Source organism: Typha latifolia, chromosome 3 (genome assembly GCF_019914945.1).
Source record: "Typha latifolia isolate L0001 chromosome 3, TyphaL0001v2, whole genome shotgun sequence".
In the NCBI taxonomy this organism is placed as follows: Eukaryota; Viridiplantae; Streptophyta; class Magnoliopsida; order Poales; family Typhaceae; genus Typha; species Typha latifolia.
This window is the reverse complement of record NC_133088.1, coordinates 16559968-16585907: the sequence shown is the minus strand read 5'-3', so window position 1 is coordinate 16585907 and position 25940 is coordinate 16559968. Positions and strand designations below refer to the sequence as shown.

The window sequence follows — 25940 nt, the reverse complement described above, 5'->3', positions numbered from 1 at the left end:
TTGGAAAGTAAGGATCACATTAGATAGAATGAGAGACGAGAAGCCACCTTGATCAAGTATTGAGGATAAACGTGCTGCCTTTGAGCTGCTTATGGACCAACCACTGCATTTAAATTTTGATATTTTTCATGTAAGAATATTGGTTTATATATATAGCTTAAAGGTGATTAAATACTAAATCATCCAAATGTTAAGAAAAGATAAGAATATCCTTATTGCCTTTTGGTATGTAAAAGGTTATGAAAATTGTCAAAGGGATTTATAACTCAAATAGGAGATCTTTCGAGGGGCACACACGCAACTTTAAAAAAAAGTCCTAAAATTATCATTCAATTAAGAGGAGCTGCCCCCATTAATATGCTGTATGGTTAATGGATGAGGGCCCTCCTTATCACAAGAGTCCTGACTCTTTGTGCTTGTAAAGATTTCAAAGGCAATTTTCAGGTTCTCATTTCTAACCCAACTTGTTACTTCAAAAAGCTCTTCCACACTCAGTGTGGCCTTCATAGTTCAAATCCACCTTTAGCTCCAAATCTTAACTTTTAACAATCTAGCCTCTTGTTTCATTGCACCCTTTTCAGTGCATTAATAAGATATATATATGTGTGTGTGTGTGTGTGTGTAATGGATGCTCATCATCAATCCTTCAACCCACTTGCATTAATAAGATGAAATATTTGGTTGAATTCTCCTTATCTTGAATTCTCTTCCACCTTGGCTATGTCCAAATAAATAATGCGAGATATGACAGCTAATCAGTAATCCAATCATGCACATAAGTGATGCAAAAACCATTAGGGAGACATGAGATTCCTAATCAGGTTAATCGACAGAAACACATTAATATAAATATAAGGAATGACATTTTCTTTTCTTTTCTTTTGCTTAATAATGAGTCTTCAGTCTTGTATTTGAAAGCAGCCCTGCTAATAGCCATCATAAAATTCTACCCTTTTGTAGTTGCTAATCTGCTTCTTCTTCAAATAGATATACATTTTTCCACAAACCAAGTCAAAAAGAAAAGCCAATTCAACTCTCATTGTTGTTGGACCAGCAATTTGATCTTAATTTAATGAAAACCCGACATAGAAGATATCCCTGTCACATACTGAATAATGGGCCCAAAGATGGCAGTTGTGCAATACCATCAAAATACTTGATCAATGGCGTAGGTAGACATCCCATTTTACATAACAAATTTAAAGAAATCTATGTTTGATTTGATTTTCATCCAACTTACCCATATATGGGACATATGATTATGAATGCTATGGAGGTTACAGTTCAAAGCAGGTATAAGAAAGAGTAGACAAAGAGGAGAGGAGATAAAGAATCTTTGAAATCAAGTTTCTTTAGGCCCTACCCAAATGTAAACAATCTTTGAAGTCAAGTTTCTTTTCCATCCCCACAAAATGAACTTTTGGAACAGCCATTGTTCTATGTGCTATAATCTTTAATTGAGCTGCTCACTTATAGATACTACTCTCAACCTTTTTCCAAACAATGAATGTCTAATACCACAGAGTAACCAAGAGAGTGTGACAATAGTATATTTATGCAAGCATTTGGATTTGACGCCCTACTTGGCCAAAGAAAAGTATCATTAATATGTTAATCCAATTGGATAAAGTTAGATACAGAAGAGAGTTGTCCCCAGAGCCAAGCAAGCAATGCCCCCCCCCCCCCACAACAACCACTTGGATTTGCTTTTCTCGAGTTTTTCTTAACTACAGTTGACTAAAGATCATAGAAATCTCTAGCTTTGTTTTAAGGCCATTCTTCTTTTTAGATTAATCAAGGGCATGGAACTTGATGCCCAGAGTTATCCATCCCTTTCGTAAAACTTTAATCTCTTCCAAGATTCTAACAGCAAGATACTTGAAATCCTCTTTCTTAGATGAAACAATCCAACAAGTGGTAATTGGTAACAAATTACACACTTGGCTTGACGTATTTATTAACTCTACTAAAGAAGAGATAGAGACAAGAGATTAGCGAGAGTGGAAAGCCCACTCCTTGTACCCACCTCTCTCTCTCTTGTATCCCTTTTCTTCAAGCCGACAAGGAACAACTCAGAGGCACAAAATTGCCTACCTCTCGGTGCATATTATTATTCTACAATTTCTTTTTCTTAACTTTGGTTCCATTCCCACCCTTAAGCATGCACATCAAAAAATCTACACTAATATTTGCTTAATATTTGTACAAAGTGCAAGGTTTAAAGCCATATGGTTTGATTTGATGTCCAACCAACAAAAGAAGACCGTTCTCAGATGGATCTAGCCTGAGAGCGAGTGTCAACTCGACTTAATTAATTGCTCAGCAAACAAATTTAGCATTCTCTACTATAAGTTACCTAACATGCATGGTAACTTAAAACTTAAGACCACGTATTATGACGTTAATGCAGTCGATCGGTAAAGGCCTTTATCACGCCCTTGACAGCACCTGCTGCTGCCCGCCCACCTACCATTATCCTGTGGACGTATTATTGAGATTGGAAATTTATTAGCGGTTAAAAAATATAATATTTATTACACTCGGAATTAACTATAATAGTGTGTTTAAGAATTTTAAGAGGAAGATTAACCAAAAGAGGGAGTCAAAAGGCCGAGTGCGAGAGCTTTTGTTAAAAAGGGGTGGAAGGAAGATGTGGGAATCTGCTTTGCATTCTATCACGGGATTCGATCTTACTCTCTCCCCCATCACTTCTCCACACACTCATTTTTCTACGCCGCTTATGCTGCTGCTGTTCGTTGGATCCGTTTAAGACCAAATCCATCCCATTTAATTAAGCTAATAACCTTCCTCTTAGTTCTCAAGGGACCCACCACGCCGAAAGTCCACAGTTACTAGAACAACCGCCACCGTTGGATTCTAACGGATCCCAGAAAGCGACGGACACCGACGGTGGTGATGCGGTGATGAGCCATGATGGTCACCATGGGACCACAGTGGGGAGTTTAGGAGAAAGAAGAATCCCCAGAGCTACGTTTCCAAGCAATACGCTTGGGATTTTAGCATTTATAGATTAGAAGAGTGACTGAGATACCCCCTCAGCATATGCCCCCCCAAATTATTACTCGTATACTGGAAGCAACCAAACGAATTATTAACATTTAACACCAACTTAATTTGGCATTAAATCTCGTGCTAATTGCCCCCAAATTAGCGAGTGCCCAATGGCACAGTAACACTCTGGACCCAAAGCGGTATAAGAAACGTGGACGCTTGGCTCCAAAATAGGAGAAGAAGCGAGGAAAAGAAGGCAGAAGAAAGGAACAAGTACTAGTTAGTAGTAACATGAGAGCTTTGCAGGTGGGCAGTAGCAGAAGAATAGCACCAAACTGCAACAAACTTGTTACATGTGAAACCGTATGTCACTAAAAGCCTAAGCTTAACCTAACTACTAAAGATTGATAACTACTTTATATATAATTTAAGTCGAACGAGCACATGAGAGCCTTTTAATGGAGGTTTAGATAGTAAGAAATTAGTAGAAGCAGCGAGAAACAGTTGGGATAACAGCTGGAAATTGGAATACAAAGAAAAAGTTGGGAGGGGTTTAAAACTTTCCATTAATCCAATCCACTACTATGCAGCAGCTGTTACAGTAAGCAACTGTAACTTATAGAAGAGAAAGAAAGAAAAATTAAAAAAGAAAAAAACTTAATGTCAAGTAAATAAGAAGAAGAAGAAGAAGAAGAAGAAGAAGCTAAAATAAATCGGTAAAGCAACATTTAGCTTTAACTTAACCTTCTCTTCTCCTTTAAGTCGGCGACGAACTCGGCATCGGAGACGGCGGAGAGCTCGAAATCGTCGTCGATGGGAGCCGGCAGATTGAGATCGATTAAGCTGAAGCTTTTGGGTGCGGCGATGGAGGAGAAGGTGAGATGAGATCTCTTGTGACCTCCGAGGGCTTGGCCGGAGGTAAAGACGCGGAAGCAAAAGGGGCATTCGTGGATTTTTCTAGTGCCCAAATCGGCATTCGTGTCGAAGAAGTCGGCGGTTTGGATCTGGGGAGGAAAGCACCCACCTTTGGACTTCTTGTGGCTTGCTCGGTGGCCGCCGAGAGCTTGGTAGGACTTGAACACCTTCTTGCACGTGCCGCACTGGTATCTGCTCCTCCTCGATCGGACGGTGGTGGTGATTGGGAGCGCCTTGGTCTCTTCAGCCCAGCCGTGCGATTCGTTATCGTCGTCGTTTTGCTCTGTTTCCCAGTTTGGCCTTACCCAGGAGTCACGCGAGAGCATCATGAGGGAGAAGGCGACGCCCTCCTCGGCGGTAGCGGCGTCGGAGACGGAGCTCGCCGGCTCGGCGTCGGCGAGGGTCGGCGGAGGACTGTAGCAGGGGCGTTTCGAGCACCGGCGGTGAGGGGACTCCGTCTCGCTCTCGCGGTCTTGGACGAGAGAAGAGAACTCCGGGTCTACGAGGCGAAAGCTTCTCTTCGGGTTCTCCCTAAGGACGTAGCTGAGGCCGAGCATGGACTTGGCGTCCTCCGCGGGCGACGCCGCCTCATCCGCCGCGGATGAGGACGCGGAGGACGCGGAGGAGAGTTGGGCTTTACCGGAGACGACGACGTGGGAGCGCATGTGGCCACCGAGCGCCCGGCCATTGGAGAAGCGCCGGAAGCAGAGCTTGCAAGTGTGCTTCTCCATTGGAAGCTGGAGTTTTCTCTTTCCCGGGGGGGTTCTTTTTGCAAGTTTCCTTCGGAGAGAGTAGGCGGAGAGAGCTAAAAGGAGTAGGTGACAAGCATTCTCCACCAAAAGACACACACACAGCACACAAGGAGGAGGAGAGTAGAAGAGAGAGAGAGAGAGAAAGATGGAAACGAATGGAATTATTGGTTTAAATATGAAAGGAAGAAAATTAAGTTAAGTAATTTCACCCCCCTAATTAAAGTGGGGAAAGGAAACGCTTATTCCTAAAGTCATTCATCTAAAACATGCCAAGGTGTTATTACCTTCGTTTCATCTCTCCGTCAATCTCTAATGCTACTAAGGTACAAAAATGCTTTTGGTGCTCTTCTAATTAGTTTTATTAAAAATAAGTTATTTGGACGTATGTTAGAGGTTATAATGATGAGAGAAGCGTTGGGAGTATTGACGAATTCTAAGTTTCAAACCCTATCTTTTTGTAGTGGTTTTTGATGGAGAATTGAATCGATGGGTCGGCTTGGACTGGAAAGATCAAGATTATGTCAATCATCCTTCTCTATTTTATTAATTTAACAAAACTACCTAATTACTTAATAATAACAAAAGTTTTTCTTGTTACTTTTACTTTGATTAATTCTTTCTTCTTCTTTAAAATAAAAAATAAAAATAAAAGATTTACGTAGGCCAACTGTAACTGCTGGAATACTCCGCATGCTACTGTGGCATGCGGCATGCCGGCCGGTGCCACTCTTTTCCAATTTTCCAATTCAAATTTTAGAAAGCAACAGTAAAAATGTTATTACTTCAGTTCTGTTTTTTTTTTTTTAATTTAAAATTTTGAGGGTTAAAAAAGAGAAGAAAATAAAAATAAAAAATAATAATTTGTTAAGATTTTGATGGAAACAGGCCGAGAGAGGAGCTTTTTAATAGGGGTTTCGGCGTCGACCGAGTCGACAAATCTCAAATGCGTCCACGTAGGCAAGGACCGAGGACCGCATCACGAACGGGGCCCACGGTCGCTCACACGAGTGGCAGGTGAGCCAGCTCTATTACGCTGGATCCAAACATCACGTACCCGGCCCATCCACCGCTGGCACTCCGCCACGTGTTGAGATTAGTGAGGAAGAGAGGCTGGTCAGTCTGCACGTGCCAGTCAAGTGAATGGGCGATCGGGACCGTGAATCTTGCCTCCCCCGCACGAATCTCCATCCCTCGATTCATGATGATGATGATAATAGTTTCTATCAGCATTGGGGAATTAACTCCCATCATAAGTCATGACTGGAATTAAACCCGTGTTGACAATCGAACAGTAAAATTTTCAATTATGGTGGGTGGGTGACTGTTGATTCAAATGTATGGCTAACCAATGGGTGATCTCAGGGATTAAATAGGGTCATCAAGGGTGCGTGCATCCCATTCATTGGAATACATGGCTGCTTTAATAGTAGTGCGATCCTAGTTGTGGATGACACCGAAGTTGGGAGTATTGGTTGACCCATGCCACGACCTCTAGCAGCTTTTGAAGGTTCCAAGTCGGCACCTAGTCTCCACCTCACAGCAGCACACGGCAACGAATTCCATTTAATGGAAGTTTGCAGCAAGCCCGCTGTTCAACCCGATGACGTTCATCAAAATTGGCCCGGTTCGGAAGATGGACTTTTAGACCGCTTAAGCGCATGGCACGTGGTTAGGTTCATTGACGAGGGAGGTTAGATTTAGAAGTAGAATTTGAAACAAAAGAAAGTTCGCTGGCTCTTTTCTTCTTCTTTTTTGTGTGCAATGCATCACCAGGTGGGCATTTATGCCAGGAACTCTGTGTTGGGTTTCATTGATTAAGTTAGTTTGAGTTACTTCAGTAAAATATAATTTACACTTAGTTAATAAATAGTTGAGTTAGACTTTAGTTCTCATGTGAGATTGTTAATACTAGTTAAGAGTGTTGCTAAATTCTTTTTTAAATATAGTAAAATGGCTTCTCTACCCTAGAGATAAGAGTTTGTAAAACATAAAAATCTTCTTGTTCGTATATACAAAAGTGTCTTTGTTTTTTTAAAGTTTGAGTGTTTCTATTGAAAATATTTTCTAAGCTTTGTAATTTAAAGCTAAGGTTATACATTTTTCTATAAATAGTTTTCATGTGATACTGAGAGAATTTATTATGATGATCTTCTTTTTATTGATTCTCTTAATAGTAGTGATTTTTTTTTAAACAAAAAGAGTTTTCTAAGGTAAGTTTGGTATTTTAGCTCTCCTTAATTCTTTGTGCTACTAAATTGCATATCTTATTATTTGATACCGATGTTATAGTTTGTCATTACAATATATCTCTTTTAAGTAGTAAAGAGAACTCTTTTTAACACTCAGAACCTGGTGCAGGAAACTTAGGCTTTTCCAAATATAGCATGATTTCGCCAAAAATTTATATACACTAGATCGTAAGGACAAGTCTCTTCAGCTTTAGTTGTGATCTTGTCCTTAACCATGGAGGCAAAAAGAATCTACTTCCTTGGTTTAGTACTCCATGTCTCCTGCACCTCCTCTCTGCTCCTTGAAAAAGAATTAATGGTAGACTATTAGCATTGGTTGGTCACTAACTCAAACGTTCAAATAGGAAAAATGCAGAATGGCATTCTTACCATGAAAATTATAGTCAGCAAATCAAGCATTGCTAAAGAAATTTGTAGGAGGGAATGAGAACTCGTAATGAGAGGGCCAACGAGAAAGTTGAGCATTCCTTCCACACGCGTTGCTGCTCAACCGACCTTAAAGCTTGGCCATCCGTATTAATTCTTTCCCACAATTAAACACTTCTTTTAGTTCTTCTGGTAGAGCGGCAATTGAGCAATCTAAGCTCTTGCTATTTCTATTTTCTTCTGGCAGCTAGATTAGATATCATGACCTCTTGTATCCCAATCATTTCAACAAAGACTTCATTGGACTGTGAAGTAGATGGTTAGATTATTAGAAGTTTATCTGGTGTGTGATCCAAGACAAAAGCAAAAAAGAAAAAAAAAAAAAAAAAGGAGTCAGTCTAGTGTGAGAGTAGTGTGCACGAAGCAATAGTAAAGCAAGCAAATCCATGCCAAAAAACTCAAATTCCAAGCAAAGTAGCCACTCTAGTATTCACTGCTCCACCCCCCAAATTGGGTAGAAAGAGATCTTTATTCAAAAGAATTGACTGATCGTACGTCCACCCTCACAAATTCCTTTCCTTGATTGTTACATGAAATTTGTTTTTAATACAGAGAAGAACAAAAAGAATGAATAAATATTCAAAAGATCCCCTGGATTTGGGCCTTTTAATTACAGTTTCATAATACAACAAACTATTATGTACTGTGGAAAAAAAATATTTAATCCTCTTATGGTTCACTTCCCTCATTGGCAGATGACCCAATTCCAACCTGCAACCAAGGAGATGACTCACCTCCCATGTTAATATCCTTGAGATCACTCAACTTTGCTAGTTTCACCTTACTATCTGCCTCATCGTCCACACTCAAATTTACTCCCTCGGTGTTGTTATCTTTGCTGCTCAGGTTATGCACATTGTTCATGTTATTGCTACTAGTGGTGGCCTTGTTCTTCTTACTAGCATTGCTGTGATTAATATTCCAAGGCTGCAGGTAGACGGTGGCAGGCACGTCGAGCCGCAACGGGCTGCCGATATCAGCATTCCGAACCGCCCCATGCTCGTCGACCGGCGCTGGAAGATTGAGATCGAGCGGCTTGGAATTTTCATACATGGGCCTGAGAGCTATAACCTCCGGGGCGAGTGGATGGAGCTTGTTGACCGGGCCGGGGTCAGGCGAGTTAGAGGTGATCCAATGGCATCTCTTGTGGCCGCCGAGGGCCTGGCCGGAAGTGAACACGCGATGGCAAATGGAGCACTCGTGCACCTTGTTCTTCTTCTTGAGAGGCGCGACAGCCAGCGGCGCGTTATCGAACGGCACGATGGCTAATGCCATCGCGCTTATCTCGCTAGAATTGTTGTTGTTGTTGTTATTACTATTGGTGTTTTTATTGTTGTCTCGAGAAGCGAGTACCTCGTCTTCGTGGACGGCGGCATCGTCGACGTCGTCGAGCTTGGCTGCGAAGCATCCTTTGACCTTCTTATGGCTGGCTCTGTGTCCGCCAAGCGCTTGGTGAGACGAGAAGACTTTCTTGCAGGCCTTGCACTCGAACATCCCTCGTGGCGCCGCCGACGATGACGTCGGGGGCACCACGGGCGCCTTCAATCTCTCCTGCGGAGGAGGATGCGATCGCGGCGGCGGCGGCGGCCTGTCCTCCTCCTTGCTCGCGGAAGCGCATGACTCCTCGGTGGTCTCGACGACGGCCATCGGCTCGACGCGCGCTGACGAGAGCATGACGAGGCAATTGGCGAGGTCCTCGTCCTCGCTCGACGGCGGCACCGACGAGGACGGCGTCGCCTTAGTTCGCCGCGACCTCTTGCCCTTGGACCACGCCGCATGGATCGCCGGGTCGTCGTCGTCGTCCTCCCCCTCGGTGAGGCAGATGAATTCAGAAGCATCAGCATCGGCCTCGTCATCGTCGTCCTCCGAGCTACATTTGCCGTGCTCGAGGAAGGACTTCCAGGAAACGAACTCCTTGCCGCAGTTCTCGCAGACGCGGCAGCTCTTGAGCCGATTCGGATTAGTTCGGAGGGCGTACATCCTCTTACTCCCGGCCGAGGGGTTCCCGGCTTCCCATCCGCCGCAGGACGACGGCTCGTCGTCCGGCTCGTGCCCCCCGACTGCGTCGTCGTTGATGCCGTGGGCGCGCATATGGCCACCGAGAGCGCGGCCGCAGCCGAAGCCCTTCTTACAAATCCGACAGTAGTGCTTGTAAGTTTGCTGCTGCTGCTGCTGTTGTTGTTGGTCCATGACCATGGCCATTAACAAAGAAGGGAAAAAAAGGAAAGAAAAGAAGATTGAGAGAGGTGGAATGCAATTAGGAAAGTTGGGGATGGGCAGGGTGGTTTTGTAGTAGCGGTCGATGTTGTTGTTGTTTGCTGGTGGTTAGTGAGTTTGTATGGTGTAAGACTAAGCTCTGGCAAAAGCTCTTGTTGTCTCTCCATCTCTCTAGCTAGCTATTTTGATTACTATTAATTTCGTTTCTTTCTCTTTCTATTTCTCTCTCTCTCTTTAGAGTCTTTAGAGGGGCTCCTGGTTTATAGTTGAGGTGCAGGTTGGATGTGGATGAGGAAGAATAGTGGAGCTGGGTTGTAGTAGTTGGCGACAAGTGTGTGTAAGAGGTTGGGTGGCGGGATTGGGTCCGAGCCAGGTGGGCGTCAGCGTTTCTCGGGATTTCGAGGTAAAAGAAACACCACCAGCCAGCCATTTGGATCACTGCTTTTTGATTCTCAATTCCTCCGCCTCCTCCTCCTCTTCCCTCCATTCTAGCTGCGCCCCACAAATTACTGAGACTTAGCTAATTTCTAGTCTTTAAAAAAAAGGTACAATTTTATGACCTGGAAAATGTTCTCATTACTTGTTGGAATTCCATCGTTTAATTTGCAATTTGTATTTTAATTACAATGGCCCTAAGTTGGACACTATTTGGGCCACAAAATGGGTTTGGGCGTGGCGTTCTCAATATAAGTTTTGGGCTCAACCTGGGTTACATATTCTCTGGGCTTCGATTCAAGAAATATATATTCTTTAAGCTAATCGAAGTGGTTGCATTTGTCTTCGAGTTAAAGCCCTAAACCTGTGGCCTGTGGGTATATGACTCTGTGTGTATGCCTTGGATTCTTTGGAAGTTTGAAGCTTCTGGTTTATTAATTAACTTGCCTGTTCTTTGGATTGGTGGAGAGATTCTGTACATATTATTTTTACTGCTTTATTTGCGGCATTTCAAGATCGTACTTTTGTTGCGCATTAGTTAGGGTGTTTTAGTTTTCGATTCATGATAATAACTACTGTTGCTGCACATTTGACATCCTTCAGGTTTGGAATGGACGGGAATTAGAACAAACGGTAGATCAACTTGATTATAACATTGCAGCAATTGAAGGATGGGGAAAGTCTGGAAGAGGGGCAGAAGAAGAAGCGAATTTTCTTCTGTGGCTGCACAGTGCCGCTCAGGATGGCCTGGAATTACTTACATCAATGCATTTTAGGCTTCTTCTCTTCTTTTAGTCTATTTTTGTCCATTGACATCTTCAAGCATGTCAAGACTATGTAGTTATCCTTAGTTTCCATATTTCATTTTAATTTATGTAGTTCAACTTATCTAATTCTAGTTTCATACTTCAGACATTTACGTAATTTATGGGCCTTCTCTCTTCTTTAGTTTTTAGACTGTTCTTACTGATTCTAATACTGGATTCTTTTAGGAGATGGAAAAGAGTCTGCCATTCTCAGGCGTAACTCACAGTATGCTGAATGATCTAGTAAAATGACTAATGTAAAGATATCATTTAACTAGCTATTACATTCTGAGCTATGCTAAGAGTTATATGTAGTTATCATGGGAATCGCTGGTACTCATGGAAGTGATGTTTTTATGAGAAGTCTGTTACACTTGCTTTTAGTGATATCGCCATGACACTGATTGCTTTTCGGAAATCTCTTAAACAGAGAAAACTAGCATACTTTTATTTCTCAAGATTCTGAATCAGTAGTTGATGTCCCCATCTTTCTTTATTACTTAAAGTTTAAAAATCTGCAAAATTTCCATACTGTTTTATTTGAAGAAATGAGAAAATCCATCTCTTTCAGTCAATCCATGGGATTCACCTGGAGAAGAATTGAGCTGGCTTCTTTGCAAAAACAAACAAAACATATATATTCGCAAAGAATACCTGATAATCAGTTCTAACAGAATTTTCTCTAGACTTGCAATTTGATTAAATGTCAATATGAGAATAATTCATACTGTAGTTATGGGAAATGGATTTTTGAGACATTGATGCAAGTCACTATTGAAGTAGTATATGTCTGTAGCCCTGTATTTCATGATCTACTGCATGTAACAGATCTGTTTTCCTGAACTTCATTTTGAACACAATATGGTAGCATATTTAAAGAATATGCATTCTTATGTGTCTCCAAAGGTCAATTAGAAATTGCCATCAAAAAGTTGGTATATGGATATGGAGTTTTAATCAGGTATTCTTTGCATACATACTGTATTCTGCAAACTGTTACATTCCTTTTCTCTGCTAAAACTTTTAACTCGAAAATGACTTATCTAAGCTTCCACTAAGAAATCAAACCCAGTAGAATTACAAAAGTTGAATCGACCCTAAATCAACTACTTGTTATACAAAGATTGCTTTCTAAAAATAATGCATTGGAGGGAGGTTTCAGGATATTAGTGGTTTCTCGATATCAGTGCTTGCCAGCCTCGACAATGTTAAGATATCATCTGTGCTAGGAGGAACTAATCCTTCTTTCTTCTTTGCCCACAAAACCATGTAAAGGCCGGAAAATAGAAAAAGCATTCCTGCTACGCTGCAGCAAAAATACAATTTATGTGCTTATAATTTATCTTGTATTGATAAAATGAACTGCTAATTGTGAATCTTCTGTTGTTTGATATGATTTACAGGCATACCTTCCGAGTTTGATGACTTGGCCTAGGATCATTGCTGAAAGGATTGCTGAGCCTACTGTCTGGGTGGGACTAAACATGGAGACCATTACTGGTCCCTTCTTTTTGACAGCCCATGTTTGGAATCCAACACATACAGCACTCACCATGCCTCCCTGCATGAAGAAGTAACCTATTTCAGATACTGATACAAGGATAAAAGTTGCAAGAAAAAAGAGAAGAAAAAAAATTCTGGAATACCAGAAGCACAAGGGCCGCAATGCGTGCAAGACTAATGACTGGATATCCCATGTCCATCTCCCCTTCGGTTATGATTTGTGGGATAGCTGTAAGTATTGCTCCAATGAATGATGTTACTGAACATAAGGTTAAAGGTGCTGGGAAATGAACCATGACCACTGCCTGAGAAAGAAGAAAAAGAAAATGCAAACTTTTCAGACATTGTTGCTGAAATCTCGAATTGGATATGCCTCAAGTGGGTTCTTTATTGCGTTCACTTTAATTTTATCTGTTATGACTTATGATCTTGAGTACCATCTAGAGGATCTCATGCATGACCTTGTAGTAGTAAATTAGTAATGTATAAATCTATGATGAGAAAGAAGAGAAGTAGATACATAACCTGCAAGACTGTGCTACAGGAGACCACTATAATTGCTCCCAGAAGACAAGTGCAGCCTATGATCCAATCCTCTTGGACATTGCCAAGCAGGGGCAGTTTTATTGAGACTGTTGATCTCTCTGCTACATGAAATGGTGGAGCTGAAGGGCTCTGCAGAATGCTCATAGCTATGGCTCCACCCAAGCACACCACGGTTCCCAATATCTTGGTTCTCGTGTACAAACATCTCATGTCAACTTTCTCAAACCTACAGGAATAAAACACCCATGATGAAATAATGTCTAGCAAGAGTTTACATCAAATATAGAACTGCAGATTTCCAGCGGTAGAGAGTTCTATTGGTTTGGAGGACGGCAAATACCCGAGACAAGCTGCGATGAGGAAGATGATTCCTGGCGCAAGGTTTGGCATGGCAGCAGCAATGGCTGGTGACGTTTTCTTTATCCCTACTAACATGAGGGCTTGAAATGTAGTCACCCTAGAAAAAAAAAAATTAACGCATTAATTGTGAATATTCTTTATAATAGGTTTTCTAATTTGTTCATGAATAAAACATTTTGAGCAATTACAATGTGCGATTTTCTTACCCTCCCAAAGCTATTAACACGAATTGGGCCATCAAGACAACGCTTAATCTCGACGGCCATTTCCTTCTACATGAGAAAATTAACGAAATTAAAAACAATAAGCATTGTAGAAATCCTCCTAATGATAGGATCAATTGAACAGATGTGACGTACTTCTCAAAGGCAGCGGCAAATGGAAATGTGAACAGGGACGTAGCCAAACTTCCAAAGGTGACGAGGAACAGAGGCTTGATGCCTAAAGAGAGCAGAGGGGCCAATAACACCATATATGCTGCACCGACGAGTTGCACTGCAGTGAGACCAGAGATGATCAAGGAATCCTCCAAGCATCCAACCGGCGAGGGGCTCGGCAGCCTCTCGAGGTCCCGCGAAGACGAGTCGCGGCGTGTCGAGTCGGGAGATCGCCGCCTCGAGAAGGCGGTGACGACCATCCCCCCGGAGAGAGGGGACGACGGGAGCGAAGGGTAGGCAAGAGACGTTTCAGTGTAATCGTTCATCTCAACGTACCTCTTCTATTTTGGGCTTCTTCCTCCCTTTTTACCTCTCTGTCGCCGTTAACAACAACACCTTTCCTTCTATCTTTTGTTTTGTTTTGTTTTCTCTCTCTCCGTCTCTCTCTTATGGTTCATTTTTCAGTATACTCTGTTTTTGTTTTCTGGATTTGAAATTTATGCGACTTTTCTTAATGGGCTAAGTCCACATAGGTCCATCTTAAATATGGGCCATCTTAAGTTTGTCGAATGGCATTAATTAATGGAGATGGAACATAAACATTCAACGCTAAGTGGTTAGGATGCCACCATCTAACTTCAACCAATTTGCAAGCATATACGACTGCTATCAAAACTGTTGGGAAACAATATTTCTCATTGTAAATTTTTTCACAAAATAAGTACAACTTTGCTGACCTCGTCTCGATAAATGAACAATAATTAATTTAGAGGGATTCGAGCCAATTGATTCGATAATTCCCTTCTTTCTCTCTCTCCACCACACAAGTAGAACCTCATACATCTCTCTATCTGGTAGCCTCCTCCGAAGCTCACCTCCCTCTCCAAATGGCTACAGTAGCTCTCAAACACACTCACACTAACATTCAACCTGAATCCTATCAAGAAGAGGAAGTTGACTTCCAAGCTATTCATTTCCGACGTGCTCAATCCTCCAACCTTTGCATAATACGAGTTCCTATAATTCCTGCACGCATGCTCCTTTAATCAACACACAAAAGAATTTCTCGTACTACTTATCTCTAACTCAAACATTGATCACTTACATGTCTTCAAGAAACTTGGAGGCCACCATGATGGAGGTCGCGAGAAGGCGGTGAACATTCGTCGACGTTACTCGGAGGCCAGCGGCATCGGAATACCGGCACAATCTATCAATATACACATAGGCGACGACGTAGACCGGCGGCGAAACTTGGGCATACCTAAAGATCCTCTCCAAGAAGGATTGGATTGTCATGTCCAAGACTCTACAACTATCGAAAGCTCGACTTCTCGCGTCCTTGGGCGGCGCCACCGCCTCGCCGCACTTTGCGATGAGCCTCTCATTCCTGGCAATGGTTCTCTCCACCAAGGAAGCGAGGACTGAGATCACCAATGGAACAGTGGGCTCTTGATGGTCATGGCAGGTGAAGCTATAGAGGTCTGATCGAAGCTTGCTTGGAGATATTGGATCAATGGAGTTGGAGCTCATTGTGATGGGAGATCTAGGAATGTACAAGGGAAATGACTCAAATTAACATAATCTTTTGATGAATATAAATGGGTGACATATGGAAGGGAGTTAGGAAAGGGAGGAGATATTATAAGATTCGGATACGGTGTCGGTTGCGATGAGATGAGAGGGGAAAAAAGAAAAAGGACAAAAGTGAAGCTTTCATGAAACTTCCATGGAGCTTTTATTTTTGTCTATATTTTTGGATTGGATGCTTTCCTCCGACGGTGTAGATTCTCGATGCTGCACGTACGAACTTAGGAGAACGTGGTGTCCCTCGAATGGCTGTAAGGAGTATAAAAAGGGAACTCCCACGGTTAAGAATGCAGGAAATCCTTAGTCCTTTTGGGTGCCAGCTAAGAGAGGGAGAGGTGGCATTAAATCATATAAAAAATAACCAATTTCCCATTTGTATAGGTAGGTCAAGGGTTCGACTTCAACCTCAAAATTATTTAGTGGTTTGACTTAACACTCAACAGTTGATAGCTTGACAATGCGGTTGATTTGAAGGAGCGGCTCGGCAGCGCGACGGCTTGAAGTATCTCGGGCGTTTGATTCAAAACAATTGTGTTCGGCGATACATATAATTTGAATTCTAAACTAGGCAATTTACTATATTGGTTAAAAAACTTGGTGAGACATAAGTACATCTGTATTTAAAAAATATCGATTATTTGTCCAACTCATATCTAACCCTCGGGCTCATGCAAAAAAATTGAACCATATAAAATTCCAATAACTTCGATGTAAACCAAATAAACTCGTAATGTAAAATAAAAAAAAAACTAAAGCCTTTATTGGGTGGTTGATAAGATTATCTAAGTACATCTTTATAATTTTATCACAAATTTTATTTGTAATAAGATTTATATATAATTTATTATGTAACTCACCTTATATAACATTTAATTAAAATATAACTAAATATTATTTAATTATAAAATATATTTAAGAAATATTTAATTTATAAAAAAATATCTCTTATGTACGAATTAAATGTCACTTAGTAAATTCCATGCAAAGAAGTTTTAATAATTTAAGATAGTTATATTCATGAATAAATTACAATAAGTAATAAAGTACCCTCTATAAATATCTGCTAAGATCGAAGGAGTCTTAAGGATATAATTCCAAGTCATTGATGCCAACCAAAGGTTATATAATTATCTTTAACATATCCCAAGTAAAATTGGTTGAATATTGACATCTTCTTCTTTTTTTCAATCAACAGGTTAGTGCGTACCATGAAGGTTAGCATCTATCTTTCAAATCGAATGCATGATTGGGATAACTAATTGATATATGTAACGACTTTAAATTATCTGCAACTGGACAAGAGATTAAACTTTTGTTACGGAAAAAAAAGGAGATAGAAATAAAAGAAAAATAGAAAGAAAGATGCATGATTTAAGTTGACCAAGATAATAAGGCCAGTTTAATAATACCTTTCGTGCGTTCCTCAAAATTTAGCCATCTAACCAAGCTAATAAGATTGAATAGTGTCTGGTAGAGAAGGATATATAAAGTAATGATACAAGAGATGCATTCCAACATTATCTTTGAGGCCCAATTATATCTCAGATTAGTGATAAAATAGTGTCACAAAAAATTCTAAGTCTCATATGTATAACAACCACATAAGTCCCATTTATTTAATGACTATGATCACGCTCAAACATAAATATAAGAGATTAGAGCCGTCAAATATGTGTCTTTTGAATCGACTCAGCACAGGATCAGCTCAAACGAAATCCCAATCTATCTCATTTTGGGAGCCAAAATTTCTATATTCACATGTGCTTATTTATGCTCACATGGATCTCCTTAACTTATGGGCAAGCAGCCAAACCGACAATTGTAACACATAGATATATATATATATATATATATATATATATATATATATATTAAGATTGAGATTTTTCTTTTTATTATTTCTTAATTTTTCACAGTAATTGTGGCATCGTGGGTGGGGCTATACACCTCCTATTAATAAAACAGTTGATGTTGGATGTTGGTTGTTGAACTGTCCCCTTTAGGCCCACAATAATTATATTATAGCATCAGAGTAAGCCCAAATTAAACGTGCTGGGTCTTAATCAATCCATACACTCACGACCTATGTGCAATAAGTAAATTAAAACCTATTTAAGATCTTGTTAGAAAAAGAAAGTGGTGAAATTAATCGTAGATATATGCGAGATCGTGAGTGCAATTTCCCTAACTACTAACCACCGATTGGAGTTACTACGTGAGGCTAGCTCAGGCTCATCACATGACTCGATCGGTGGGCACCTAAAATATTTAATTTAATCCTCAATTCTTGTCTCACTCTTAAGTTCTCAACGTAAAAAAAGAGAAGAAAAGAAAAAAGTAATACTTAGTAAGCTTTGTTTTGCTAATTAAGACCGAGTAAAGAACGTACGTCGGCACCTCCAAATAATAGAGACGAAATTAACGGCTAGTGGAAGGGGAGAACTCAACTTCCTCCTCTTCTTTCCACACCGTCGTATTTTATTCATTAGCATCCATTCATATGCTACATCACACAACTCTTACATGCATATAGATATATAGATACCCTACACACACCGACATAGATACTGATATTTATATTTAGATCTTTATAGAGATCTCTTGGTGATCTTTAGTTAGGTGCTATAGTTCACCACGGATCGATAGGTCACGCCGGGACGCCACCCGGCCGGAATGACATTTCTCGCCGTGAGAGTCTTGTCGAACTCGGCGGTGGTCAGCCGGAGGGAGAAGGGAGCTTGCAGCGGGGGGCCTGAGTTCAGCCTCCACATTGCACCCCATGATTGTTGCATGGGAATCCATGCGCCGGCGTACCCCTGCATGAGATCGACGGCGGCCAGGTCTCCGTCGCCACCTTCGTACTCGATGAGGACGGCGAAGTAGTTCGGGTTTGAGCCAACGTCGACGTGGAAGGCTATGTCTCTCCCTGGGTAGTTGCACTCCACTCTACAAAAGCAAAAATAAATAAATAATAACCAATTAGTATTAAAGAGATGGATCTACGAGCTAGGAGATTAAATTTCCTTATAGTTGAGGGCCGGCTAATTACCTGGTGTACTGTATTTGAAGTCTTCCGGCACTGCGAAGTTGATCAGCTTGGCCAGGTAACGCCATGGCTCCAAACGCAGTCCCACTCATGTCGAAATGGACCGGCTCGTCGAGGCAGGGTCCGCCGGGGCATTCGTCGGTGATCACGACGGTCACCGGGTTACCGGAACAAGCAGCATTTCCGGTACACCTCACCTGTACTCATATGAACCATACGAGTTCATGAATTCAGACTCAAAACTACTTAATTAGCAAGTGGGGATTTGAAGTAACTTTCACCTGGTAACAAGAGCCGCACTCTTTGCCAGTTTTGTAAATAGAAGGGCTACCAGCCGCTATCATGGACGAGAAAGGAGGCTTATCCACTGCATCTTGATATCCACATGCACCACCTAAATATAACGTAGTAATTAAAGATGTCGAACATGAGAGCTAGCTAATGTATTAACAATTAGTATTCATATATTCACAACAGATGCTTGAGATTAATAAGTTAATTACCATCACTTCCGGCACCATAAGGGCTTCCATACCACGTGGCGCCGCCGGCCGACCAGCTCGAAGAAGAGGGGAAGGTGTAGTTGAAAAGCCTTGGATTGAAACAAGTGCAGGGGTTGAAGAGCGAGAGCAAAGCTAACAAAGCAAGGAAGGAGAATGCTGAAGAAGAGAGAGGTAGTTGGTAGAGTGAAGTAGCCATTTGCACTGCTACTGCTGCTACTACTGCTACTACTGTTACTATTACTACTACTACTACTTCTTATTCTTCTTCTTCTTCTACTGAGCTAGCAGTTAGCAGTTGGTTACTAGTTGGGTTGCGAAGAGAGACGATGCTTGAGTTGCTATTTATAGAAGGAGAGTGAGATGGATGTGAGCAATTGGGTCGTCGTGTGGATTAATAACACTATTTAGGACATCAACTGTATGTAGATACGTCACGGGAACTGCTTACAGAGATATATAACTGAATTGCTAGCATGTGCTACCTCTATGCACAAGATTATATATTACTATTGTTATTATTATTATTATTAATGGCTAATATTGTTCCTTTTCCAATTCAATTAGAGTGGGGCCCAGTTTGATTAAGTGCGCGCGAATTCCGAGGCAGTCGGTCCCGGATCTCGGCTCGATCCTCGAAAGGGAAAGCCGTTGATGGTGGGTTACTTGCCGTTCGAACCGCCGCTATTTTGTGTCGCCACATGATCGGACGGCTCGGATTCGGTCTCGGGACGTTCGGTGGTTACTATAGACTAAGGTTCCGTAATCTTTGGCAAGTTTCGTGGCACCATAAAGTCCTTTTATTATTATTATTATTAATCAATTTTCAGACTTATTATTTTATTGATTCACTTATATGTACGTCATTAAATACCCTTTCCAGCTTTCCTTCATATCTCATGGGCCATCTCATGTAATTAATTAGGCCCAATTCAAGCCCAGTCGATCCATCGTTGAAGACAAATAATTCTTGGCGTATTGAAAGATCACATGTAACGTTACTGTCTAACCTCCTCGTCACATGAACCAATTATTAGGTAGTTGTCTTGTAATTTTCCTATCCATAGACGACAAACAAACTCACATGGGGTTGATATGAACCGTGGAGGGGAGAGCATATTTGCCTCCTCTTCATTCCACTGTACTAATAATTTCTCATTTAAAAACATAAAAACTTACAACCACATATATATATATATATATATATATAATATATAGCAAGCATGCAATTAGTAAAGCACTAGTATACATAGCCATTACATCCAACTATTTTTTAGATGTTATAATTCACCACAGACCTATAGGTTGTGTTCTGCTGCCAATCCGCCGGAATCACGTCGGTGGCGATTAGGGTCCTGCCGGATGTGCCGGTGGTGAGCCGGATCGAGAACGGGCCTTGTAATGCATGGTCTGAGTCTAATCTCCAGACTGCTCCCCACGACTCTCGCATCGGCGTCCACGCGTCGGCGTACTTGGCTGTCGAGGTGCCCTCCATGAGATCGACGGAGGCGAGGTCTCCGTCGCCGTCTTCGTACTCAACCAGGATTGCCATGTATACAGGGTTTGATCCTTCCTCGACGTGGAACGCTATGTTCAAGCCCGGGTAGTTGCATGGAACTCTGCAACCAGTAACATAATATATCGCACATGAACGGATAATAGATGATAATATGCAACCTACTGCTTGAACTATGCGTAATGCGCTAACCGTGCGTATTGTATTCGGAGTATTCCAGCATGCCGGAGCTCGTCGGATCTGCCAGGCAACGCCATCGAGCCGAACGACGTGCCGCTCATATCGAAATGGGCGGGCATGTCGAGGCAGACACCGCCGAGGCACGCGTCGGTGATTGTGATCGTCGACGGAGTACCGGAGCACGCCGGATGGCTGGTGCATTTCACCTGAGATCAATTACATATGTACACACACATATATATATATATATATCAAGTCCAGGAGTGTGACATTAGATGAGAAATTTTAAGTTTTGCTATATGTTGCATGATGCATGTTAGACCTGATAGCACGAGCCACATCCCTTGCCAGACTTGAAGAGCAATGGGTTTCCACATGATGTCATTGATGAAAAGGGAGGTAGATTCACATTCTTAAACCCACATCCACCACCTAAAATTTTAACACCAAAACAAATGAGAAAACTTAATATACTCCAATCATCTAATCTACGACAAATTTAGTTAATTAATATAATAATATTACCGTTGTCATCAGGCCCTGCTCCAGTTGGTTTACCATACCAGGTGGCACTAGCTGGGCCCCAGGTTAAGTTGGTGGCAGGAGAGTCGACACTCAAGAGCTTGGGGTTGAAACAAGTGCAGGTGTTAAGAAGGACTGAGAGCAGAGCTAGCAAAGCAGAGAGAGCCAATGGCCGACGGAGTACTTGAAGAGAGAGAGCCATAAGGTCGAGTAAATTTATGCGAAGCAACAACTATAGAAGAGTTAGCTAGCTAACTATAGGTTGCGAAGTGGAAGGCAATTGAAGGGCTATTTATAAGATAAGAACGTGACAAATTGGGAGTCACATGTGTCACAACTAATTGCTCACCAAATCACGCCAAGTCCAGCATCTATATATACGCCAACATATAATGTACAACTTATAAACATAGAGCCCGTGATCTTGGTTTGGTGTATTATTATTATTAGAGAGAGTATACAAGCCTCCATTTCCATCGGTGGACCCACATATAATTTACTATTTCACATGCGATGCCTATTTCTCAAGCAAGAGAGATGCGTTGCTTTACGTGCTAGTAATTAAATCTCCATCACATTCATGCCGTATGAAATAAGAAAACTCTCTCTCTCTCTCTCTCTCTCTCTCTCTCTCTCTCTCTCTCTCTCTCTCTCTCTCTCTCTCTCTCTCTCTCTCTCTCTCTCTCTCTCTCTCTCTCTCTACATATATACTTATATATATGTGACCGTTATTATAGTTAAGATGGGCCCATTGCATTCCCACAGCTTTAGAATATTTCAATCACTTTCTCGTTAATTATAATTTTTCTCTCGCCACGTATAAATTTATGATTCGGCTTTTGGATGTGTACTTATAGCAGTGCTCGAATGAGAATAAAAATATAGATCAATGGAACCATTAATGGGCGCCACTTGTTGCATGCGATGTCTTGCAATAGGGAGAAAGATTTAAGATCTTTTGTAAGATCTGACTTTCTTCATAGTTTCATCTTCTTCTTTTTTCATTCTTTTTTTTTCTAATAAGAAGGGATATACATATCTTAGTAGTTATTACAAAAAATAGACATCCATATACGTGTTAATGTTAAAACACAAGAAAATTTATATGGAGATCGAGCTTACTATACAATACTACGTGGAACACTTTGACACACTATAAATAACTCTAAACTACTATACTAGCCGTGATTCCCTGGTGGCATTTGCTGGTATAGCTGTTGGTGGTACAAAGCAAGCATCCTGTTCCACGCATCATCCTTGCTAATTGGCTGTTAATTAACAGCAACATTAGTGGATATAAAACTAGAAAAACTATGAAAATTATCCGATATCTCGTACCAATTACCTGCGTCACCGGCACCGGGCGGGGGAATAACGCCGGTATGCGTTCCGGCAGTCGATCATTAGATGCATTATTAGTAGTAGTAATAGTAGGAGTCGTCGTCGTAAAAGGGAGAGAGGAGGATGAGGGTTGGATGAAATGAGGGAGAGAGCTTAGGTCCATCATGCCCTTTTGGGCCATTTGGGCCATCATGGAGAGCTGTACATGTTGCATGGCCATGGGCATCATCATGGTGCTCATTCGACTCATCATCTGGGCCTGAGACTGGAGCTGCTTCACGTACGCGATCACCTCGTCAAGCATCGATGCCTTGTCCGTCTTTTATTTTATACAATAAACAAAAAGAATAATTATATACATATATATATATTGGAATAAAGAAAAAGAGGCATTAATATTCCTCTCTTTGTTATATATATATATATATTACCTTGCTTGAATTGGGTACCAGATTCTGTAATGTCTTTATCCTCTGATTGATCTTATCCCTTCTTTTCTGCACGCTGATACTCACATTAGTGTTAAAGAAACCAAATATTTTTTCTTTTCTTGTAAGTTGCCAACAGTAATTAATAAAGAGAAAATTCAAGTTTTACTTAATGTTAAAAAAATTGTTTGGCCATATATACAACTGATTATTTATATATAGCTCTTAAAGAGCTAAAATCAAGCATGTCGTGGTGTATGAACTATAGCTTTGTGAAGTAATGTTTCTTTCTCAACTAATATATATTCGATAGAGGTATAATCGGACCCAAATTATCCGTTACCAAATCAAATTAACTTAAATTCGGATTTCAAATTTTCCAGTGTCAAATTTGAGTCGAGTATTCTCGGATCGCATTGGATTTATTCGGATCGAATCCTAACTATATATCCATCGGAGCAATTCTATTGGATATTTAAGTTTTTCTTTTAAAGTTTGTAGACTATGTTTATGTAGTCTAATACTTAAATTGTTTAAACATATGTCATCGATTAACTATAAATTTTTATATAGTATGAATAATATGGAGTCTCTCCGAAAATAACTTTTATTATGTTTGTTTAATATATTAAGATCGTGTTATTTTTAGTGAGATAATTGAATAAATTTTAGCTACTAACTATTATAGTTGAGTGTTAAAAAAATGTGTAACTTATTGCTTTAAAATAAAATAATTGTATTTTATATTTTATAGTATACGAAGCTGAATTCAATCAATTATATGATTCAAATCCGATAATAAATGGGTTGGATATGGATATTATACTTGACTATACATTTAAAATCTAATTAGTCTAATAATATTAAATAAATATAGACTAATCTTTGAACAAATTTGATCTAATCCGACTTGTGGGCATGCATTTAAAATAAATTGCGTGAATCTAGTAGACAATAACAATATAATCTACCTACCATGCAATATTAATCACATATTAACATTAATTATCTGATATTACCATATTGTCTATATTGCTAAGTCAATTGGATGCCACTAACTCATTATGGATGATTTGACTTTCAAAAATAAAATACAGAGAACGAAAGATAGAAACGGAAATTCATTTCGTGTGTGAGAATATAAGAGATACAACTACATTATCTAAGAAAACGAAGGAAAGAGAAAACCAATCCTAATGATATTATTTGGATTATTTTATTTATCCACTATCAATCGTATTTATGTCAATTTATATAAGATTTCCTCAATTAATGCTACTTATTCTCATTTCTGTAAACAATTTAATTTAAAATGCACGTCTTTTTAAAAAAAAAAAAAGTTAAGACGATACTCGGTTTACAACCAAATACCTAAACTAAGTAAACCTAATTAGTTACTAAAAGGAGTTGTTAAATTAAATAAGATTGCACTAATAGCAAAGAGGAAATTGAGTTCATTTATCTTACACGTTCAGATTGGTTATGGGTGGCGGCGGTTCTGGTTCTCTTGGAGGAGGTAGACGCCGTCCGTACTTCGCTGTTCCTCACCTCGTCCACCTCACACACCGCATCTCTCTAAATTGGAAATATAACCAGGAAGAAATAATCATAATTATACGTACATAATCAAATAATAATTATATAATATATGAGTAGTTAATTCGCCTGAGAGCGCCGGGTGTGGCCGCTTGTGTTCTCGGTCTTGGGCGATCCGTCCGAGTTATTAGTGGTGCTCGTCAAGCCGCCGGACGTGTTCCCTAGACCTCGCTCCTTCGCCTTCGCGGCGCTCCCCTGTCTCGCCGCCGTCCTCTCAGCAGCTCGTCCCGTGACGGAGGGGACCACGGCATCCAGGTGGGCCCCACCTTCGGCGGGGCGGCGATGGGGGCGCGTGGCCTGGTCGACGACCGCCTCGAGCGTGCCGCCGCTTGGGCTATGGTGTTTCCTCCACGCGGCGGCGGAGGGGGAGGATGGGTGCTTCGGTATTATCTTATTGACGCGCGGCGCACCGAGGCCGTGGAACGTGAGGTGGCCGTCCTCCCACGTCAGCTCGGCCACCTCATCGTCCGGGATTGGAAGGGGCACGGCGACCGAAGATTGGCGGTGGGGTGGGAGGTGACGCGATGAGTTTGGTGGGTCTTCGAGTTCCCACCTTGGTACGCAGTGACTCATAATCTTCTTCTCCTTCTCTTCTTTCTTAGCTATGGACAAGCAGTCTGGGTGGCCATCCTGAGTGATCCATTGCATTACTCAGTGGACCTTCAAAGCTTAAATGCTACAGGGAATGGTGTGAGACGAGGGGATGCATCTGATCTGGATCGAGAGAGAGGAAAGGTTCTCGGCTACCTCGGGATCAAAGGAAGGGCGGCACGTAGCCTGCCTTACCTCCACATGTCAGTATAGAACGAGCCACGATTTTTTTTTCTTTCCTCCTAATCTCGCAGTCGCAAGTGGATTGCTTGGAACGGACAGGTGTCAGTGCCGCCGCCGTACGGGTTCCCTTTTGTTAATCTACGATTAGGATTCGGTATACTTTGAAGGTGGTGCAAGTTGAGCGGCTCCTGTGACGATGGATTCACAATGTGCAAGTTGATAGATAGCGACAAAACAATCTTGTCCAATCTTTTCGACGACCACACGATTAACTGAATCGTTACCTCTCAAGTCTTAACTACATATTGAACCTTTCGCCTGCATGATTGACCTCATCGATCTAGCTCACTTAACCACTGCTGAAATCCTTTTCTTAACATTTCATAAGTGCAGAGATCATGCAATCCAAATTTAATGGCGATAAAAAGAAAAGAAAAAAAAAAGAGAGAGAGAGAGAAGATAAAAGTCATAAAACAGAGCTTTTTTGGTTGGATTTTCCACCGTCACCGACCATCTGCTGAATTAACGATAGCATGCACGACGCCGACAAATGGGAAGTCGCCACCTAATCTTAGACATCTAAAGCCGCTTCCTACCTCCAATCGTCGAAAGCTTTGCCGCTCCCACCCCCCCCCCCCCAAATGACTGAAGTGAATTCCTCAAGGGATGTGGATCGTCTGACCCAACTTAAATTTTAAAAGTCCAAGTGAGGTCCACTTAATCTTTATTTTCTTACGTACGAATCCATGGGCTAAACTGGGCCGTTGATATAAAACGACAAACCATAAGGGCAATTCCGTAGATGTCCCGAAATCCCAGTCCAATATCCGAACCTGCTCGCTTAGTTCG

At 41.1% G+C, this 25940-nt stretch overlaps 7 protein-coding genes across 8 annotated transcripts; all 7 read right to left on the bottom strand.

Annotated features, from left to right (window-relative positions):
• Positions 1-3554: 3554 nt before the first annotated feature.
• On the bottom strand, positions 3555-4884 carry LOC140783361 (zinc finger protein ZAT9-like). Its single transcript, XM_073130230.1, has one exon. It carries the CDS (start codon positions 4656-4658, stop codon positions 3747-3749), a length of 912 nt encoding a protein of 303 aa, XP_072986331.1. The 5' UTR covers positions 4659-4884; the 3' UTR covers positions 3555-3746.
• Positions 4885-7804: 2920 nt separating this feature from the next.
• Positions 7805-9782, bottom strand: LOC140784726 (zinc finger protein ZAT9-like). The gene has a single exon (XM_073132257.1). The coding sequence runs from the start codon at positions 9554-9556 to the stop codon at positions 8024-8026; it is 1533 nt and encodes a 510-aa protein (XP_072988358.1). The 5' UTR covers positions 9557-9782; the 3' UTR covers positions 7805-8023.
• A 1976-nt stretch (positions 9783-11758) lies between these two features.
• On the bottom strand, positions 11759-14025 carry LOC140783232 (WAT1-related protein At5g47470-like). 2 transcript variants are annotated; one of them, XM_073130030.1, is made up of 7 exons: positions 13581-14025; positions 13428-13493; positions 13202-13318; positions 12841-13087; positions 12459-12620; positions 12222-12373; positions 11759-12118 (listed from the first exon to the last, which is right to left on the bottom strand). In XM_073130030.1, exons 1-7 carry the CDS (start codon positions 13922-13924, stop codon positions 11971-11973), a joined length of 1236 nt encoding a protein of 411 aa, XP_072986131.1. In that variant the 5' UTR covers positions 13925-14025; the 3' UTR covers positions 11759-11970. The 2 variants fall into 2 exon arrangements, with proteins under 2 accessions (XP_072986131.1, XP_072986132.1); XM_073130031.1 differs by having other exon boundaries at positions 11759-12113.
• Positions 14026-14274: 249 nt separating this feature from the next.
• LOC140783233 (cyclin-U2-1) lies at positions 14275-15252 on the bottom strand. The gene is made up of 2 exons (XM_073130032.1): positions 14704-15252; positions 14275-14624 (listed from the first exon to the last, which is right to left on the bottom strand). Exons 1-2 carry the CDS (start codon positions 15129-15131, stop codon positions 14360-14362), a joined length of 693 nt encoding a protein of 230 aa, XP_072986133.1. The 5' UTR covers positions 15132-15252; the 3' UTR covers positions 14275-14359.
• A 2343-nt stretch (positions 15253-17595) lies between these two features.
• Positions 17596-19054, bottom strand: LOC140784591 (expansin-B15-like). Its single transcript, XM_073132083.1, has 4 exons — positions 18738-19054; positions 18516-18628; positions 18238-18431; positions 17596-18134 (listed from the first exon to the last, which is right to left on the bottom strand). Exons 1-4 carry the CDS (start codon positions 18931-18933, stop codon positions 17804-17806), a joined length of 834 nt encoding a protein of 277 aa, XP_072988184.1. The 5' UTR covers positions 18934-19054; the 3' UTR covers positions 17596-17803.
• A 770-nt stretch (positions 19055-19824) lies between these two features.
• On the bottom strand, positions 19825-21232 carry LOC140783403 (expansin-B3-like). Its single transcript, XM_073130285.1, has 4 exons — positions 20956-21232; positions 20753-20862; positions 20443-20636; positions 19825-20353 (listed from the first exon to the last, which is right to left on the bottom strand). The coding sequence occupies exons 1-4, from the start codon at positions 21152-21154 to the stop codon at positions 20008-20010; spliced, it is 849 nt and encodes a 282-aa protein (XP_072986386.1). The 5' UTR covers positions 21155-21232; the 3' UTR covers positions 19825-20007.
• A 767-nt stretch (positions 21233-21999) lies between these two features.
• LOC140783416 (transcription factor UNE10-like) lies at positions 22000-25104 on the bottom strand. The gene is made up of 5 exons (XM_073130307.1): positions 24387-25104; positions 24189-24296; positions 22725-22790; positions 22298-22612; positions 22000-22220 (listed from the first exon to the last, which is right to left on the bottom strand). Exons 1-5 carry the CDS (start codon positions 24963-24965, stop codon positions 22131-22133), a joined length of 1158 nt encoding a protein of 385 aa, XP_072986408.1. The 5' UTR covers positions 24966-25104; the 3' UTR covers positions 22000-22130.
• Between the last annotated feature and the right edge of the window lie 836 nt (positions 25105-25940).

What these genes read in the sequence shown, in the direction of transcription:
- LOC140783361 (XM_073130230.1), bottom strand. Translation starts at nt 4,658, where the DNA reads ATGGAGAAGCACACTTGCAAGCTCTGCTTCCGGCGCTTCTCCAATGGC.
- LOC140784726 (XM_073132257.1), bottom strand. Translation starts at nt 9,556, where the DNA reads ATGGCCATGGTCATGGACCAACAACAACAGCAGCAGCAGCAGCAAACT.
- LOC140783232 (XM_073130030.1), bottom strand. Translation starts at nt 13,924, where the DNA reads ATGAACGATTACACTGAAACGTCTCTTGCCTACCCTTCGCTCCCGTCG. An exon ending in TTGCGGCCCTTGTGCTTCTG is followed by an intron (nt 12,374 to 12,458) that starts GTATTCCAGAAT and finishes TTCTTCATGCAG; the next exon opens with GGAGGCATGGTGAGTGCTGT. An exon ending in CAAGTCATCAAACTCGGAAG is followed by an intron (nt 12,119 to 12,221) that starts GTATGCCTGTAA and finishes TTTTTGCTGCAG; the next exon opens with CGTAGCAGGAATGCTTTTTC.
- LOC140783233 (XM_073130032.1), bottom strand. Translation starts at nt 15,131, where the DNA reads ATGAGCTCCAACTCCATTGATCCAATATCTCCAAGCAAGCTTCGATCA. An exon ending in TCCAAGTTTCTTGAAGACAT is followed by an intron (nt 14,625 to 14,703) that starts GTAAGTGATCAA and finishes GCATGCGTGCAG; the next exon opens with GAATTATAGGAACTCGTATT.
- LOC140784591 (XM_073132083.1), bottom strand. Translation starts at nt 18,933, where the DNA reads ATGGCTACTTCACTCTACCAACTACCTCTCTCTTCTTCAGCATTCTCC. An exon ending in TTATGGTGCCGGAAGTGATG is followed by an intron (nt 18,629 to 18,737) that starts GTAATTAACTTA and finishes CGTTATATTTAG; the next exon opens with GTGGTGCATGTGGATATCAA. An exon ending in AGTGCGGCTCTTGTTACCAG is followed by an intron (nt 18,432 to 18,515) that starts GTGAAAGTTACT and finishes ATATGAGTACAG; the next exon opens with GTGAGGTGTACCGGAAATGC.
- LOC140783403 (XM_073130285.1), bottom strand. Translation starts at nt 21,154, where the DNA reads ATGGCTCTCTCTCTTCAAGTACTCCGTCGGCCATTGGCTCTCTCTGCT. An exon ending in AGCAGGGCCTGATGACAACG is followed by an intron (nt 20,863 to 20,955) that starts GTAATATTATTA and finishes TTAAAATTTTAG; the next exon opens with GTGGTGGATGTGGGTTTAAG. An exon ending in CTCCGAATACAATACGCACG is followed by an intron (nt 20,354 to 20,442) that starts GTTAGCGCATTA and finishes TACTGGTTGCAG; the next exon opens with AGTTCCATGCAACTACCCGG.
- LOC140783416 (XM_073130307.1), bottom strand. Translation starts at nt 24,965, where the DNA reads ATGCAATGGATCACTCAGGATGGCCACCCAGACTGCTTGTCCATAGCT. An exon ending in GCCACACCCGGCGCTCTCAG is followed by an intron (nt 24,297 to 24,386) that starts GCGAATTAACTA and finishes TTTCCAATTTAG; the next exon opens with AGAGATGCGGTGTGTGAGGT. An exon ending in GCCCGGTGCCGGTGACGCAG is followed by an intron (nt 22,221 to 22,297) that starts GTAATTGGTACG and finishes GTTAATTAACAG; the next exon opens with CCAATTAGCAAGGATGATGC.